A 19,344-nucleotide genomic window follows, 5' to 3' on the forward strand; every position below is an offset into this window, starting at 1 on the left:
GATAAAAAATGTTTTATTGATATTCTCATTTGGTTCATTACAATTTACTCAAGCTTAGTAACAGACACTGTTTCTGACACTGGGAATACATTCCCTGAGATCCATAGATGTCCCTAGAATCAGATACCAAGAACATGCAACATTTTTAGTTCATTTTCATAACGCGATAATTTGCTGTGTAATTAATTAATCTAATTAACCCGATAAACTGACAGCCCTAGTTTTAAAATGTATGTTTGAAGTGAATGCGTGCAGAGTTTGCATGTCACCTTCTTGGGGTCATCCTTTACCCTCACAAAATTATCCCACACGTTGGATTTCCTGCCCAACATAACTACTAACTACTACCAGCTGTGTACACACCAACATCTGTCTGTCCCTGACTTGAGTGTCGCAAACCCACTTCCTGTGTCTATTGTTTCAAATTAAAAGTCATAGCATTTCATACACGATACAGCCATATACTGTACTGACCTAATTTTGACAAGGTGCAGCTTACAATTCTTTTTTCTTCCTGTGACTGAATGACCAATGAAAATTTGACAGACCAACGCTTGGTTGGGGGCAGCGGTTGTGGTGGTGGTGGTGGTCTTGGCTGTGGGGTTGAGGCTGTGCTTCCACCTGTCTAATCTCAGACTCACCTCCCCATCTTGGCTCATCGCTCTTCATTTCAATTCTTCATTTAATCCTCATCTAATTTCATCTCATCTCAAATCTCCACCGAGGGATCGTGATCTGATCCCCATTTATCTCATCTTATCTCTCAATTCATCCAGGTTAAAAAATGGATTTAAGAAGTATTTCCAGCGTGTCTGGGCTAGGACAATCTGTTTTATCTGCAATCCCAAGTTTACAGGTGTTTGCCCCTATTCCCTGTGAACGTATGACTATCCTAAATTCCCCCACTTAATCCATAGTCATCTCATTGAAAATCATCTCATACATTTTAATCTCATGCAACTAATCTAAAGATCTCCTCTTCCCTCTCTCTGTCAGCTTCAGGAGCTAAAGATGTGTTGTATGTTTTTCTTTCTTTCTTTCTTTCTTTCTTTCTTTCTTTCTTTCTTTCTTTCTTTCTTTCTTTCTTTCTTTCTTTCTTTCTTTCTTTCTTTCTTTCTTTCTGTCTGTGTTTTCTCTGCAGGTGTGTCTAGAGTATGTGGCAGAGAAACTGGAGGTAGTAGAGTCCTTGTGGAGTTTCCGGATGCCTAACTTGTCCCTGTCTGTCCCCTTCCTGTTGGTGGGGACCTCCAGAAGTCCTGAGGTCTACCTGGACCGAGCCTATTTACACATAGGGTCCTGTCTCCTGGGTCAGACTTCTCCTCGTTTCATTTTCTCATTCCGTATGCTAGGGCTGCCCTCTCTTAGTCACGGAGTCCATTAATCAGCCATTAACCTCGTTACCAGTTTTATCTCCTCCGTGAGATAAAGCCTGGTAAAGAACTACTGCCGAAAGTGTCTGTGTGGTAGAATTTCCGGTGTATGTACTTCCCCTGGAAGCTGCCTCCGAACGGACCAAACTTTTCCCGAATCCTGTCGGCAAACAAGCTAGAACGTCCCGGTCATGTAGTAAATTTGTCAGGCAAAGCTGTTGCAGTGGCTTAAACGAGGAAATATTGTGCACTTCACACGTTTCTATAATTGTTTTGTCGAAACCGGAAAGCCTGTAGCCTGTACTTCCTGTACTTCCGTTTACACACTTTAGGAGGCATATATTTACCAGCCTAATCAGCCATTAGCCTCGTTAGGTATGTTATACCCTTTTTGCTAGAAATGTAAGCAGCATAGTGATCACTGGACATTTCAGACACATTTCACAAAGATATTCAGCAGATAAGCACTCTGTTTAAAGAGGTCCTTCTCCACAATTAATTTGCAGGACAACAATGTAGTATACATGAGATTGTCGACTGAAGGGGCTCATGACTATTTGTCAACTATGAATCTTTTTACTTGAAGTATTTATGCAGATGATGCCATTTGTGTGTGTGTGCAGGCCACAGGGTGGTGCAGACAGTCCATCTGGTGAACAGAGAGGAACGGCTATTTCACTTCTCTGTCCTGGAGTCGTCTCTCAACTCTGAGGACCAACAGGACAGGCTGCTGCTGCAACCCACGACTGGCAAACTAGCACCTAAAGCCAGGTAGCTGACACACGCACGCACGCACGCACGCACCCCTTAACAATTGTGTGTATTGAGCCATAGTGTATTGTACCCATTCTGCAATCTGTTAATAAAGTGTTCAATCAATCAATCCTAAAGAGAGAGAGAGAACCCTCCTATTGGAGATGTAATTGGGATCTCAAATCTGGGGCTGCTCCATAGACAATGAATGGGGCTCTGACTTTGTGAGGCCCTAGAATGTTTATGTGAGCTCTTACACTCAAATTATGTAATGTTTATATTCTAGCATTGCTAGAGGGTCTGAACAAGAATGAAACCTCATTTGGGTGTAAGAACTCATACAAACATGACGGTGACGGTAAGATTTCCAGCTTTAGGAGAGCTAAATTGGCTTAAATTGTTTGCAGGCTACCCATGGTGGTGTCCTTCACGCCCAGCCGAGAGGGCTGTGTGAGCTTCAAGCTGGTTGTGAGGGTGAAGGGTAAGACGGAGCTCCTGGTGCTGAACATCAAAGCAGACGTCTACTCCCTGAGCGCCTGTGTCCAGGTGGAGAACATCGATGGAGAGCTCCGAGAGATCAGCCCTGGCAGCACCCATGCACTCAACTTTGGAAAGGTAAACACGCACACACACACACACACACACACACACACACACACACACACACACACACACACACACACACACACACACACACACACACACACACACACACACACACATCACTACTGCTTGGTCCACGGAAGTGCTGCTTGCAGCATTGTGGAGGACTGTGGCAAAATACAGAATATTTTTCCATGAAATGCTTTTTTTCTGTATGGGCTCCTGAGAGTGTGCTAGATAAAATAGATAAAAAGTATAAAATAGACAAAGTCAAGAGTACGTAAACAAAAAGTGTTCAGTCAATCAATATACATATACTATACTGTGTACAGAGTAAAAAAAATAGTAACAGTGAGGTACAATGCAGCAATGGGATCAGGTATAACTTAGGGTAAGGTGCAATGAGGTATGAGTTGTAGTGCAAATCTCTTTGTTAATAAATATAAAGTGTGTTATTAAAGTGTTTAAAGTGAGTAGAGTGGGTGTTACGGTGAGTGTTTATTTAAAGTGAGTGTGTGCTGTGAGTGTAGATGATGGGTTGTTAAATAGTGTCATTGTCGTTGAGCATCCTGATGGCCTGGGGATAGAAGCTCCTTCTGAGTCTCTGTGCTTGCCATGAGACTCCGGTATCGCTTGCCTGACCGCAGCAGTTCAAAGAGGCAGTTGTTTGGGTGACTAGAGTCTTTGATTATTCTCTTAACCTTGCTCCTGCAACGCTTGTTGTAAATGTCCTGGAGAGTGCGAAGTCCACCTCCAATTGTGCGTTCGGCTGAACGGGCCTCTCTCTGTAGTCTGCTGCGGTCTTGTGCGGTGCTATTCCCAAACCAGGAGGTGATGTTACCAGTCAGGATGCTCTCTATTGTGCACGAGTAGAAGTTCTTGAGTATCTTCTGACTCACTTTGAACTGTTCTCTGTCTGTGTGTGTACTTATTTATCTCTAGCTGGAGATGTCAGAGCTGTCCACCTTCACATTCCTGGTGTCCAACCCGGGACAGTTCAGTCTCGAAGTGACCTTCGACCTGGTAGGTCCCCGGAAGCTGCTCCGCCACCTGGATCCCAAGCCACAGGGGAGCACCATCAAGGCGGGCCAGCAGCACCGCGCCTCCCTCAGCTTCCACCCACAGAGCCCCTGCCTCCTCAAGGACATCACGCTACACATCAAGGTAAGTGTGGCGGTTTCTCACATTCCCTTTGTCAGATATCTGTTTGATTGATTGATTGAAAAGTTTATTAACAGATTGCAGAATGGGTACAGTACAGTACAGCTCAATACATACAATTGTTAAGGGGATGCAGACCAGAGAAAGACTTTCGTCTTGTTTACGTCAGGGTCCCCCATTTTCAATTCATGACATTTATGACATACACAACATACAGATATAAGAATCTAATCTAATCATCTAAACTAATCTAATCATGACATTTAAGACATGCATGACATACAGATATATATATATATATATATATCTCTGACTCTGAGCACCTGAAGACTGTGCTATTAAACCAGGAAGTGCAGCACTGTTGATAAGGCTGTCAGCAGTAGAGCCACTACTGTAGTGTCCTACGCTGCAACACAACTAACTACAACTAAGAGTGAACAAAAAACGCTCGTTGACTGCTCGCTTGTGTTGTTCGTTGGATTCGTTTTGTATTATTTGGGCTCGCCAAACAAACTATCAAAACGTACACTACACGGACCCGCGGTCTCACGCTGACTGAGTCGCTTGTGTTGTGTTGTCAGACTCTGGATGCTTTAGAACACCCGCCCACCTCTACCTCTGATTGGCTTACCATGACATTTTACTCAACCTCAGCCAATCGCGCACTGCCCACTAACCAGGAAGAACAGTATTTGCCTCTCAGCGCAGAGATCTGTCTGATGAAAAAAACAGGTTCAATCATAGTAACGCGCCGCATTTTTTGGCAGTAACGGTAACGGCGTTATTAAGATTGGAAGAGTAATCCGTTAGATTACTCGTTACTGAAAAAACTAACGCCGTTAGTAACGCCGTTATTTATAACGCCGTTATTCCCATCACTGCTGATCACACACTCAATCACACATTGATCACACACTGGTCACACACTCAATCACACACGATCACACACTCATTCACACACTGGTTACACAATCAACCACACTCAATCACACACCGATCACACACTGATCACACACTGATCACACACTCGGTCACACACTGATCACACACTCGGTCACACACTGATCACACACTCGGTCACACACTGATCACACACTCGGTCACACACTGGTCTGAACTTTCTGAACTTTTCTCTCTCTTTCAATCTCCCTTTTCTGAATGTATCCCTCTCTCTCGGTGTCTCTCACCCATCAGGTAACGCTTGGGCCAGTATATACCTTTTCCATCGATGGTTGTGCTGTGACGCCTGACCTCAGCTTCTCCTTCACCGAGCACGACTTCGGCCCGTGTTTCCTCTACTGCTCTGGCATGGTTCCTGCCTCTCACACCCTGGTCATCACTAACAGAGGAGAGAAGGACTACAGGTGTGTGAGGGAGGGGGGAGTGTGTGATACCCGAAGAGAAAGAAAGACAGATGGATTGATGGATGGAGGCTAAAGGGAATTAGACATTATCATTGATATTCAAGTGAAGGAACTAACTTATTTATAAGAAAACACAAGATACTTGTGCTCTAATGATAAGGAGTACTGCCCATAACAGCCCCCAAACAGCATTGCCAACTTCAACAGACCCATATGCCACGAGCTCCATGTATTGACAATGCCGATGTTACATACCCTATCACACAGCCTCTAATGGGCACCAACGTGTAGATAGATATCAAGTTAAAACGACCATGGCACCTCGGGACGGCTATGTTAAGTTACCATATCCCCGTAGGGAGACGTGTCCTCTACATTTGAGCCATCCTAACTACTTAGGAGCAGAGGGCAGCCACAGTCCAGTGCCCGGGGGCCAACTCCAGTTCTAATTAGGGATGTCCGATATTATCTGCCGATATTGGCATTAAAATGTAATATCGGAAATTAGCGGTATCGGTTTTCAATTTTTTTTTAAATCTTATAATTCTTTTTTTTTTTTTTTTACATTTATTTAACCTTTATTTACCCATGCAAGCAAGTAAGAACACAGTCTTATTTTATTTATTGTCAAAAGTATGCATAATGTTGTGTTAATTCCACGACAAGAGATATGTAATGTTAATTACCTGAAATGTTACAGTTTTTTGGGGGGGATGGGGGGACCGTGCATATATCGGTATCGGTTGATATCGGTATCGGAAATTAAGAGTTGGACAATATCGGTATATCGGATATCGGTAGAAAAGCCAATATCCCTAGTTCTTTTTTTTTTATTGATCTTTTTCCCCCTCCTTTTTCCTCCGATTTTCTCCCATCCCAATGTTAGTCGTTATGCCAATTCCCAATCCCCTTCCTGGTCGCTGCGCACTTAACCCCCACAGTCGGTCTGGGAGAGTGGAGGCTATCACGTGCTTCCTCCGACACACGTCTAGCCAATCAACCGCTTCTTTTCACCTGGCAGCGCGGACTCTCACTGAGAGGGTGTAACGTGTGGAAGGATCACACTACCCCATTCATTCTATTTAGCTAGTTAGTCCACTATCAGTGTAGCCAAACGGTTTGAGAGTAAAGTTATCAATTCGAATCAAATTGCTCCACCTTTAGTGTCCAGTGCCAGTTCCAGAACAGCAAATACCTGGAGGTGGATGTCCAGACAGAGATTCTGCCCGCTGGTGGTGCCACAGAGGTGCCCGTCACCTTCTACCCTTGTGAGGCACGTTGCTACCATGAAAAGATCACCTTCATCATCAACGAATCTGTCAAAAAAGTGGTGGACATACTGGGTCAAGGCGTCAAAATGAGGGTGAGGAAGCTGTGTGTGTGCGTGTGCGTGTGTGTGTGTGTGTGTGCTGTGTGTGTGTGTGTCAGTGTGTGTCAGTGTGTGTGTTTGTGCTCCCCAGGATTCGGTGTGTGGTCTGACTGGCTGGACTTGAATGACATAAATTATGCGGCTGGTCTAACGTGGCCCTGGAGTGGGTGGGGCCAAACTCAGAGAGACTGTGAATGTCTCTCAAGAGATCGTCTCTGACCCTAACGTATCTGTGAGGGCAACCATCAACATCTGTAGAACAGAGCATGAACTCCCACCTCATGTCGGTGCAGCAGTGTTTAATAATGTAACTCTCAGGGTTTAAGAGTGTAACTCTCAGTGTTTAAGAGTGTAACTCTCAGGGTTTAAGAGTGTAACTCTCAGGGTTTAAGAGTGTAACTCTCAGTGTTTAAGAGTGTAACTCTCAGGGTTTAATAGTGTAACTCTCAGGGTTTAAGAGTGTAACTCTCAGTGTTTAAGAGTGTAACTCTCAGTGTTTAAGAGTTTAAGAGTGTAAATCTCAGGGTTTAAGAGTGTAACTCGCAGGGTTTAAGAGTGTAACTCTCAGTGTGAGTGTAACTCTCAGTGTTTAAGAGTGTAACTCTCAGGGTTTAAGAGTGTAACTCTCAGTGTTTAAGAGTTTAAGAGTGTAACTCTCAGGGTTTAAGAGTGTAACTCTCAGTGTTTAATAGTGTAACTCTCAGGGTTTAAGAGTGTAACTCTCAGGGTTTAAGAGTGTAACTCAGTGTTTAAGAGTGTAACTCTCAGTGTTTAAGAGTGTAACTCTCAGTGTTTAATAGTGTAACTCTCAGGGTTTAAGAGTGTAACTCTCAGGGTTTAGGAGTGTAACTCTCAGTGTTTAAGAGTGTAACTCTCAGTGTTTAAGTGTGTAACTCTCAGGGTTTAGGAGTGTAACTCTCGGTGTTTAAGAGTGTAACTCTCAGTGTTTAATAGTGTAACTCTCAGGGTTTAAGAGTGTAACTATCAGGGTTTAGGAGTGTAACTCTCAGTGTTTAAGAGTGTAACTCTCAGTGTTTAATAGTGTAACTCTCAGGGTTTAAGAGTGTAACTCTCAGGGTTTAAGAGTGTAACTCTCAGAAACTTGTATTATGATGAGATAAGACATTCAGGGATGTCTGTTACTATTTTCCCTACGTCTTGGTGTGTGACAGGCCCACTATGCAAAACGTGCGCTCTCTCACATAAACACACTGCTCCGGATCCACTTACTGTAACTGATAGAACATACGCACCAGGCTATTATTCTAAAAGTATCAATACTAATGAAATGGAGTATTGAATCGTGTAAGATCTTCCGGTTTGACTACAATATGTAGTGCACACGTTTGGTAACAGCTCCGCTCCCGTCAACGTTAATTTCGTTCAAAAACATTATTTTAACAAATACCAATGAGATTAAACCACATCGTATGTATTAATAGGAACTTCTACTAACTATATCAAAAGACATAAAGACTCAACATGGATGGTAAGGATAAGAAAAAGGGTGGAAAGAAACACGAAGCAGGAATTCCAACGGCGCCGATTGAGACACGTTCAAAGAAAATAACAGGCGATGCGGTGGCAGATCCGTTGTCGACAAGCCCCGATGGGGGGAATATAATGGAGAATATACCGGGACCAACGGCGACTGGCTCCGAGAGGGAGACAATAGAGGACAACATAACGGGAACGACAGGAAAAAGTACCGTGAAGGATAAAGCAGAGGATTTTGAGAAGATAATTGCCAACAGATCCATCGGTCCCCTCACTGCACCTACAATATCAACTGACACAGGCAGTGCAATTACACAACCCGACTTCAACTCTCTGACTAGCCTGATTAAGGAACAGATGGTCGCTTTCAAATTACACGTCGCACACATCGATGCTAAATTCGAAGAGGTTATGAAAGCGGTCGCTGTACAGTCCGTGCGAATCACGACAGTGGAGAATACGGTGACAGAAATTACACGGGTAGTCAAAGAGAACGAGAAGAACGTCAACGATGGATTGATAGAGTTAACCAATGAGATAAAAAAGGTGGAAGAAGCATGTCGGAGGAAAATACAAGAAGTCAAAGATGAAGCGATGGAGAGGCTGCTCGAGACCCAACGTTACTACAGGCGAAATAATATCCGCATAGTGGGACTTGATGAATCAGTCAATTGCACAGACGACAAGTTTCCAACAGTGTTAACAGAGATTTTGGGTAACAACATTCTAACCACAGAGCCGATAGTGGACCAATGTTACAGAATCGGTACTCGAGAACAAAGAGGCAACGGTCCAAGAGTCATCATTGTTACTCTGCGCAAGACGGTAATAAGAGATGACATCATCAGAGTTGCATGCAACCAAAGGGGGAAACTGAAATATGGTGAAAATTCAATATTTATCTACGAAGATCTATGCAAAGAGGCCATCGCTCAGCGTTTCCCCTACAAGGAGGTGATGCAGAAATTGTTCAAGAGTGGCCTCAGGCCAAGGCTAATATACCCGGCACTATTATCGATCGTGGGAAAAGACGGCCGGAGGGAAGGAATACGCACGCCTAAAGACGCAGAGGAATACTTGAAACTACATGGAGCAGGTCCCCCAGGGCAGAACGCAACACTGTCTCGCACCAGATAAGCCTACTCATCTCTCTCTTTCTCTTTGTATTTCAGTAATTTTATTAGAATGACTTTACCACGACTCAACAAAAGTAGCAGATGATATGCATGCCGGCAACACCAAGGCACAAGGTGTATAATATGGTTCGTAATGCATTATATTTACAGACTTCTGGTCTCCGTGGAGACAAGAATCTATCATTGACACTGTGAACAATCTGGAATATTCTGGGCTCATCGCTCGACTGCTCTGGGACACAAAGGAATATCCCGAAAATACTAGTAGTCATGAACCCTGGGTAGGAAGATCATTCTGGAACACAACAGCAGTCTGTTCGTATATACTAGGGTATTCTACAACCTTCTAGAATATAATGCACCATTACAACGAAGGCCTGCAACTTTAACATTAACATCCGGTGTGTATAAGCATATGATCAATTGACTGAAGTTTAATCAGGCCTTAATAAGGCTTTAAAAAAAATCAGCCACATCTAAATGTATGAGCACAACAAGGTTATTCTAATATTTTAAATAATCACTCCACTGATTTAGAGATTGGCACAATGTAGCTCTAAAAGTATCTGTTTTTCACTTTTATCTCTGTATTCAATTTTATTTTAGTGGTTTCTCCACGTTGAGTTTTATTTTAGCTCTCACTCCCTTTTTTATCTTACATTGTTCTTTTCTATTTTTCTTCATTTTAAGGTGTTAGTGTTTGTCTCCAATCTTTTCCTTTTTCTGATGTTTCCTACATAAGTTAGTAGAAGGTTCAAATTAATATATCAATGAAGGTATTCTTTTTTTCATTTTTCATAATATTTTAGGGAAGGCGCAAGACCAAAAGCGACATTCTATTGAATTAGAATGAAAGTGATAGATCCTATGGCAATTAGCATAGGAAGAGTAGGATTACAAAGCTCAGTTTGGGCAATCCGGTGGCCTAAGGGAGGGAGTCATACGCGGAGGATGTGTCTATGGAACACAGGCCTGTACGACTCTCTGGGAGAGGGGGAAAAAGGGGATTTTTATTTGTATATATATATGTTTTTAAGCTCGGCTCTCAACGGGACCTCAATAATTGGATGTACATCTATTGTAGCTTCGCACTCCAGAAGCATTACCAAAAACTACACAACAACATGTATAGATTATGGCTAGTTTGAATATAATGATATGGAACACTGGTGGGATAAATAAACAACACAAACGCAAAAGCGTGCTCACACTGATAAAAAAAGAACATGTGGACGTGGCTCTACTAAGCGAAACACACATTTTAGATAAAGACATAGATACGTTAGCGGACAACACATATCATAATATTAGTCACTCTTCTTTTGGTACGAGAACTCGAGGTGTAGCCATAGTCGTTAGACGTAAGTTAAATATTGAATTAAAGGGAGTATGGTCTGATGCAGATGGTCGTATAACTATAGCTATGATTGTACACAATAACAGGAAAATAGCGTTGGCAGCGGTATATGCCCCAAATTTGTACGAAGAGGGTTTCTTCTCTACACTAACCAATGCAATGTTAGACCTTCCCGATTACTCATTTATAATAGGTGCGGATTTTAATGCCATTTGGAATCCAAGGATGGACAAATCTTACCTCGCCTTTTCCAGCGAACAAAAGAATTCATCTAAAGCATTAAAGGATTGGTCGAAGATTACAGGTGTAAATGACTTATGGCGATCACTTAATCCCACGACCCGAAAGTATTCTTGTCGATCTGCGAGACATAACACATTATCCAGAATAGATTATGTCTTTGCATCCCCGAGACTATTTGATAAATATGAAGTGGAAATGATACCCATTGCACTATCAGATCACTGTTATTTACTCCTAAAAGGAACATTTGGTATACTATCTTCCCGAGCCCCAAGATGGCGATTTAAATCGATGCTGCTTAATAACAAGGAATTCATTACACAACTCAAAGAAGCTCTTATAGTATTCCTACGGGAGAATGCAAACTCGGTGCAAGACCCCAGAATAATATGGATGTCGGTAAAGGGAATGATCAAGGATTTCACTGATAGCTTTTCCTCCAAAATGCGCAAGAATCAATGCACAAAACTGTCTGAACTGGAAACGCTTTACTCAACGTTATTTAATTCTTTAAAATACAACAACTCAACTCGACTAGAAAATCAAGTTAATGTACTAAAAAAAGAGATCAATGCCATATACAGACAACAATCGGAAATACAAATACGCAGCACAAGACAACAGCAGTACTCCCAAGGTTCTAAACCTAGTCACCTATTAGCCATGCGATTAAGAATTAATGCAAAATTTGCAGATATAACTACCATTAGAGCACAACAAGTACTTGAAACAGACCCTGAAAAAATAAACGATACATTCAAAGAATTCTACTCCGACTTATATAAATCAGAAACGACCTTCGATCAAAACAAAATGGACACATATCTTAATCAAATTATTCTCCCTAAACTTTCAGAGGATGACGCTAAACAGTTAGAAACACCGATCACACTAGAGGAACTCAAGAAGGCCATATCCGAAATGCAAAGTGGTAAGGCTCCTGGAAGAGACGGTATCCCACCAGAAATGTACCTTTCTTGTTGGGACATAATTGGACCCTTATTACTAAATATGATCTTATACTCAGTCAAGGAGGGGAACTTCCATAAAAACGACAATATTGCACTCATAACAGTCCTTCTCAAAAAAGACAAAGACCCCACCGAGTGCGGTAGTTACAGACCCTTAAGCCTCCTCGCAACCGATATCAAACTGTACTCTAAGGTATTAGCCATCAGATTACAAAAGCATATGACGTCTTTAGTTCATCCGGACCAAACTGGCTTCATAAGAGGCCGCCTGATCACTGATAACATAAGACGAATACTGCACGTACTAGATGCCGACAAGGACGACACCATACCTAAGGCGATGCTGTCCCTGGATGCAATGAAAGCTTTTGACAGGCTGGAATGGTCGTATCTATGGGCAGTATTAGAAAGGATGGGGTTAGGAAAAGGATTCATTGATATGATTAAAGTATTATACAAAGACCCATCGGCCATGATTACAACAGGTACAATCATCTCCAAAATATTTCCGGTATCGCGCTCAGCCAGACAGGGTTGCCCTCTTAGTCCCGGACTATTCGATCTATCATTAGAGCCTTTAGCACAATATATAAGACAATCCCAATCCATAGAACCAATCGTAATCAAGGGCACACAACATAAAATTTGTTTATATGCGGACGACGTAATACTATTCATGCAAAACCCCAACACCACATTGCCTCATCTGCTCAAGTTGATTGAGGAAATATTGGAAATATTCCCCACCATAAGACAAACGGTGAAGCACAATTACACAAAAATGCAAAACAAAATCAAAGACGACCTTGATAGGTGGGCAAAACTTAAAAACTCAGTACAGGCACGGATATCAATAGTTAAGATGGACGTACTACCTAGAATCAACTTCTTCAGTTCAATGCTACCGTTACCCCCTCCAGAGGGTTACTGGAAAAGATTACACTCCTCCACATACAAATTTATTTGGAATAACAAACTACCACGTATAAAAAGATCCACCGCACAGAGAAATAAAGCAGACGGTGGCATGGCATTTCCAGATTTTTTCCACTATTTTAAGGCGTACACATTAAGACCATTGACAACATGGTTTGATCCCCAAGCATTAGTATCCTGGAGAAAATTAGAAGAAAACATAGTAGCCCCACATAGACTGAAGGACATAGCATACACTAAACTACCAATCAAACATTGTGAACGGAAATTTGGCCCCATAATTACTCATGCGATCCGGATATGGCGTGAAACACAAAAAAAATATCCTAACCCACATAAATGGCACAATCATACTCCCTTATTCAATAACAATGCACTCTTAATTGAAAAACGACCTATAAGATTCCCTATATGGGAAGAGCAAGGCATACACTCATTAGGGGATGTTTTTAACAAACAGGGTTTTTGTAGTTATGGAGAAATATGCAAAAAAAATTATCTCACCAAGTCCACATGGCTTTTTTACATACAGTTACGGCTATGTTTGAAGTCTCACGGTGTTCCATTAGACATACCAATTGAACACCACAGATACCACAAATTCTTCTATGAAAGAGAGACATCGAGAGGTTTTGTTTCAGATTTTTATCATCAATTACTAACGTCCTCGTATGAAACCCTCCAACTAGACTCTGTCTGGAGGAGGGATATACCAGACCTGGAAAGTGACTTTGATTGGCAAGGAGCCTGGGCAAATGTCCGACTTACATCAAGGAACCCGGACCATCAACAAATCAATCTTAACTATATTCACAGGACATACTTGACTCCTATAAGACTGAACAGAATGGGTCTTAAACAAGACTCCAAATGCTCCCAATGTACAAATGGGGACGAAGGGACATTTATGCACATGTATTGGGACTGCCCACCAGTTAAGATATTCTGGAAAGATGTGACCCAACAATTATCAAAACTCGTATCTTGGAATATACCTGTACACCCCTCTGTATTACTATTGAATGATGTTTTTGAGTTTGCAGTACATCCACAGCTAAAGAGATTGGTCAGGTATCACAGTAGCTAAAAAGCTGATCGCATCACGCTGGTTTCAACCGGAAAAAATGTGCTGGAAAGTTTGGTTTCTTACATATCTCGATGTGATTTATCAAGAAATATCTACAGCAAGAATTCTGGGTCTCAATGAATCCAAAATGACAATGTGGTTAGAAGTGGTGGAGAGAATAAAAGCTAGCTTATAATGGTAGTGTCTGGTTAGGAGCGAGGGATAATGGAGGTACTATCCAAAGAGGGGTCCGGGAGGGGGGGGGTTCGAGCTGGAGGTTTTTAGATAACAGGTATTAGGGATATATCCTAATAATAATAATAATAATAATAATACATCTATTTTATATAGCGCTTTTCCAGGTGCTCAAAGACGCTTTACATGGGCAGGAGAGACAAACTGTGGCAAAACAAAAAAACATAACAAAAATAATACATGACAAAAATAAAATAACACCGACAGAATTAGAGGTCAAAAGCAAGATTGAAAAGGTGAGTTTTGAGGGCTGATTTAAAAGATGTCAGGGTGTTTGCATCACGGATATGGCTGGGGAGGGCATTCCAGAGGGAGGGGGCAGCAGCAGCGAAGGCCCTGTCACCCCAGGTCCGGAGCCTGGTCGTGGGAGGTGTTAGGAGGTTGGCATCTGCAGACCTAAGGCGACGGGTGGGCGTGTGACGGTGGAGGAGGTCGGACAGGTAGGGAGGGGCAAGGTTGTTGAGGGCTTTGAATGTGATGAGTAGTATTTTAAAATGTATCCTGTATTTGATTGGAAGCCAGTGGAGGTCGTGGAGGACAGGGGTGATGTGATCAGAGCGACTGGTGGAGGTGAGCATGCGGGCAGCAGAGTTTTGGACATATTGGAGTTTATTGAGGATAGTGTTTGGTGAGCCGTAGAGGATGCTGTTGCAGTAATCTAGTCGTGATGATATGAATGCATGAACCAGTGTTTCAGCAGCGGAGAGTGATAGGGAGGGGCGGAGACGAGCAATGTTCCGGAGGTGGTAGAAGGCCGATTTGGTTATGTGGTTCACATGGCGGAGGAAATGTGAACGTGAATGTGACCTGTATAAGACATTGCTATAAATGGTAATTTCGTTGGATATACACTGTGTATTAATGCTTGTGTGTAATCTTATCGTGTGTTGTCATGTTTGTTTATATGTGTGTTTAAAAAATAATAATAAAAAAAAAATTGAAAAAAAAGAAGAAAAAAAAAGAGTGTAACTCTCAGGGTTTAAGAGTGTAACTCTCGATGAGAGTATTATCATCTTCACTATAAAAGCTAGACTGCAGGTTTTACCAATTATGCTGAACCTTTCCATCTGGTTTCCTGACAGTCATAGCTCTCACTGTATACACCATGGCCATGTGCAGATCACTGAAACCATGTCGCACATCCTAAATGGCTGCCATGCTTACAAGGGGCTTTACATTTGTAGGCAGACAGGATTGTAGATTTGATATCGGATCTACTCTTGGGTCCTCTACACATCACTGTACAAGCACTGTACTGTTAAGCCCAGCATGTTTGGTCTGCAGTGATAATGATTCAGAGGTGTTCTGTAACATCTCAGCCAACACCCCTGATGTTGTGGTGGTTAATGAGAGTAGTAGAGAGGTGTTTATTCTAGAGGTTGGCTGTACCTTCGGCCACAGCCTGGAGGAAGCCTTTTTAACCAAGTTGCTGAAATAACAGCAGCTCAAGCTGAACATCTCACAACTGGCTACAAGTGTCAACTTTTAGTTTTCATTTTTGGCAGCCTGGGTCATGTTCACAAGCTGGTGGTTTCAGATGGCCCACATCTCCAAGAGAAAGGCTAAACAGTTAGCAAGGTATTGCTCTATATCTGCTATTGTTAGTAGCCGCTCTATTTGTAGACAGCGTTGCTTTTTGTACCCATAGAGTAGATAGTTTTACGGAAATGCTATTGTATCATCTGTGTCAATATTGTATGTGTACGATGAATGCTGCACAGGCACAAGCGTAATTGAACAACTCCCAATGAGCTAATTGCACTGTTAGTGTTTATGTCCTTAATGTACTCTGTATTTATGTGGACATAAATAAAGCATCTAAAACGTGTGTGAGATCCATGTTGCATTTTAGTCAAATCGTCTTTTGTTTATTCGTTTGTTTGTTTGTTTGTTTGTAATTATTTTTTTTTATTCAGGATGTGTTATTAACCGAAAGATCATAGTTGGCTATGATCTTTCGGTTAATAACACATGGCACCATATATTCACATACTATGTATTTTAAGAACTAGAATTATTGAGACCATGTGATTTAGCCTACCGACAACAACAATATGGGGGAAATCAGTTTTACAAATTGATTGACTAGTATAATCGATCAGTTGAGAAAACCCCATTACTACTATTAGTTGACTAAGAAGACAGCCCTACCCGTGAATCATTTTGGAATCCTCACTTTGAAAAAGACCGACCATCCATCCATCTCTCTCTCAGCTGGAGGTAGAGGAGTCCAGTCAGCAAGAAGTGAACCTGGGGGCTGTCATGCGGGGTCAGAGGGTCAAGAGGCAGGTATCTCTGGTCAACCTCAGCCACACAGCTCTCTCCTTCTCCCTGCTGCTCCACTCTGCTACACAGCTGGACCCACTGGTAAGGACAGAACACGGCAAACACCCAAACATACGTACATAGATACAAACACAAACGCACCAAGCTAAGCATGCATAGCACGACCTGTGTAGCGTTAAGTTACTTGTGTTCCGCTGGGAAAGACCGTTCCTGCATACAACTTGGTTTAATCCAAGAGTCCATTCAGAAACTTGTATTATGATGAGATAAGACATTCAGGGATGTCTGTTACTATTTTCCCTACGTCTTGGTGTGTGACAGGCCCACTATGCAAAACATGCACTCTCTCACATAAACACACTGCTCCGGATCCACTTACTGTAACTGATAGAAAATATGCACCAGGCTATTATTCTAAAAGTATCAATACTAATGAAATGGAGTTGGGTACAGCTGGGTATTGCAATACTTTTCTAGTATCGGTGTATCATGCAACCCCACACACACCCCTCTCCTCATATCACCCATCTTTTCCTCGCCTCTCTCTTCTCCCAACTCCCCACCTGCTCTCTGCTCCTCCCACCTGCTCTCTGCTCCTCCCCCCACCTGCTCTCTACTCCTCCCACCTGTTCTCTGCTCCTCCCACCTGCTCTCTGCTCCTCCCCCCACCTGCTCTCTGCTCCTCCCCCCTGCTCTCTGCTCCTCCCACCTGCTCTCTACTCCTCCCACCTGTTCTCTGCTCCTCCCACCTGCTCTCTGCTCCTCCCCCCACCTGCTCTCTGCTCCTCCCGCCACCTGCTCTCTGCTCCTCCCACCTGCTCTCTGCTCCTCCCCCCTGCTCTCTGCTCCTCCCCCCTGCTCTCTGCTCCTCCCCCCTGCTATCTGCTCCTCCCACCTGCTCTCTGCTCCTCCCCCCTGATCTCTGCTCCTCCCCCCTGCTCTCTGCTCCTCCCACCTGCTCTCTGCTCCTCCCCCCACCTGCTCTCTGCTCCTCCCACCTGCTCTCTGCTCCCCCCACCTGCTCTCTGCTCCTCCCCACCTGCTCTCTGCTCCTCCCCCTGCTCTCTGCTCCTCCCACCTGCTCTCTGCTCCTCCCACCTGCTCTCTGCTCCCCCCACCTGCTCTCTGCTCCTCCCCCCTGCTCTCTGCTCCTCCCACCTGCTCTCCTCTCCCCACCTGCTCTCTGCTCCTCCCCCCACCTGCTCTCTGCTCCTCCCCCCACCTGCTCTCTGCTCCTCCCCCCACCTGCTCTCTGCTCTCCCCACCTGCTCTCTGCTCCTCCCACCTGCTCTCTGCTCCTCCCCCCACCTGCTCTCTGCTCCTCCCCCCACCTGCTCTCTGCTCCTCCCACCTGATCTCTGCTCCTCCCCCAACCTGCTCTCTGCTCCTCCCCCCACCTGCTCTCTGCTCCCCCCACCTGCTCTCTGCTCCTCCCCCCACCTGCTCTCTGCTCCTCCCACCTGCTCTCTCCTCCCCCCACCTGCTCTCTGCTCCTCCCCCCACCTGCTCTCTGCTCCTCCTCCCCCCTGCTCTCTGCTCCTCCCCCCACCTGCTCTCTGCTCCTCCCCCCAGGACCTCTCAGTCAGCCCAGCAGGCGTGGTGACCCTGAAGCCCCGTGGTCGGTGTCTGGTAGAGATCCAGTTCTGTCCACGCTACCGCATGCCTCCCTTCACGGCCAAGCTGCAGGCACAGTGTGTGGGTGTGTTGCAGCCTCTGCTGGCTCTGCAGGGCTACTGCCAGGTACCATTTGCAATTGTATACAAATGTCACTGACAATTACAATCTAAAGTGATGTAACTAAAATAACAATACTAGGCAAGCCTAGTGTTAGATTTCAGCTGTTTCAGCTTATTTTATGCCCCAAAAAGGTTTTTGTTGTTTGTTCCATGAGGCTTTGCTTACGGTGTGTGGAAATTCCGTCATTCCACACGAAGTCTGAAACTCGCTATCTCTCCTGGTGCACAGATGAGCAAGCGTACACAGAATCGTCCATTTTATAGGATAAGAATCGTTCTATCTCTCCCTCTCTCTCGTCTGCCCCTCCCCTCTCCACTGGTACGAAATTAATATCACTTCATAAATAGATCGATACAGTCCATATTAATTAATGTTGCATTTCTTTTTTAAATGTAGCCAACAGTAAAGACCCTAACCCTATCAAAACAGCAGTCAAAGTGTATATTTTCAGCACTACGTTTGTTTACCAATGATTTGAAGTGTTATTAGCTAAATATGAGTTTATAAATATCTCTGCACATCCCGGCGGAAACCGGATTAATTATACAGAGATAAAGGAAGCTGTCATACGTGTTTGTAGTCCTATGAAAGAAGACCCAGGGCTTTTGATTTTCATAAAACCACACTACCCAGCTCACGCCAGCCCGTCAAACAAAATTATTTTTTATGATGTCTCACGGGTCAAACAAACCTGAACGTTATTGCCAGAAAATTGTATGTAGTTTGTTTGTTTCTTTACCTTTCTGTGAACGTCAAAAAAGTAACTGTACTTACAGTATACTTACAGTATATTTAATCTTTGCTGCCCTATTACGGGCGCCTGGTGGTACTAAATCCAGATTGAACTCTGTTTGAACTGCCATTGGAAAGAGGAGATTTGGGCCGATCCATAGATGTATGACTTGGCCATAATAAGGTAATTTATAGGCCTGATATTCTACATTCATATTTAGAACACCTAAACACACTTTATATTTATTGGTAAATAATTTGCACTACAACCCATACCTCATTACACCTTACTGTAAATTGTACCTCATCCCATTTCTGCTTTGTACTGTATAGTATATTGTATTGTAACTCAGTTACTTCTATTCTGCATTGTACATTTTATATATGTACTGTATATACTGAACACTTTTGTCTACGTACTTGACTTCTATTTTATACTGCTATACTTATTTTATACTTATCTATTTTTGTCTAGCACAGTCCCTGGAGCGTAACAGAAAGAAGCATT

The 19,344-nt window shown here is 43.3% G+C and overlaps 1 protein-coding gene across 1 annotated transcript in view; it reads left to right on the plus strand.

Annotated features, from left to right (window-relative positions):
• hydin (HYDIN axonemal central pair apparatus protein) overlaps positions 1-19,344 on the plus strand; it is a gene marked incomplete at both ends in the record, with an annotated part of 297,572 nt that overhangs the window by 264,629 nt on the left and 13,599 nt on the right. Inside the window, 8 exon segments of the mRNA XM_084331981.1 lie at positions 1,142-1,307; positions 1,994-2,141; positions 2,531-2,738; positions 3,669-3,890; positions 5,082-5,251; positions 6,416-6,614; positions 16,296-16,448; positions 17,940-18,107. Coding sequence (XP_084188107.1) covers positions 1,142-1,307; positions 1,994-2,141; positions 2,531-2,738; positions 3,669-3,890; positions 5,082-5,251; positions 6,416-6,614; positions 16,296-16,448; positions 17,940-18,107 — 1,434 coding nt within the window.

Source organism: Notolepis coatsorum (assembly GCF_963971535.1).
Source record: "Notolepis coatsorum genome assembly, chromosome: 16".
Classification (NCBI taxonomy): Eukaryota; Metazoa; Chordata; class Actinopteri; order Aulopiformes; family Paralepididae; genus Notolepis; species Notolepis coatsorum.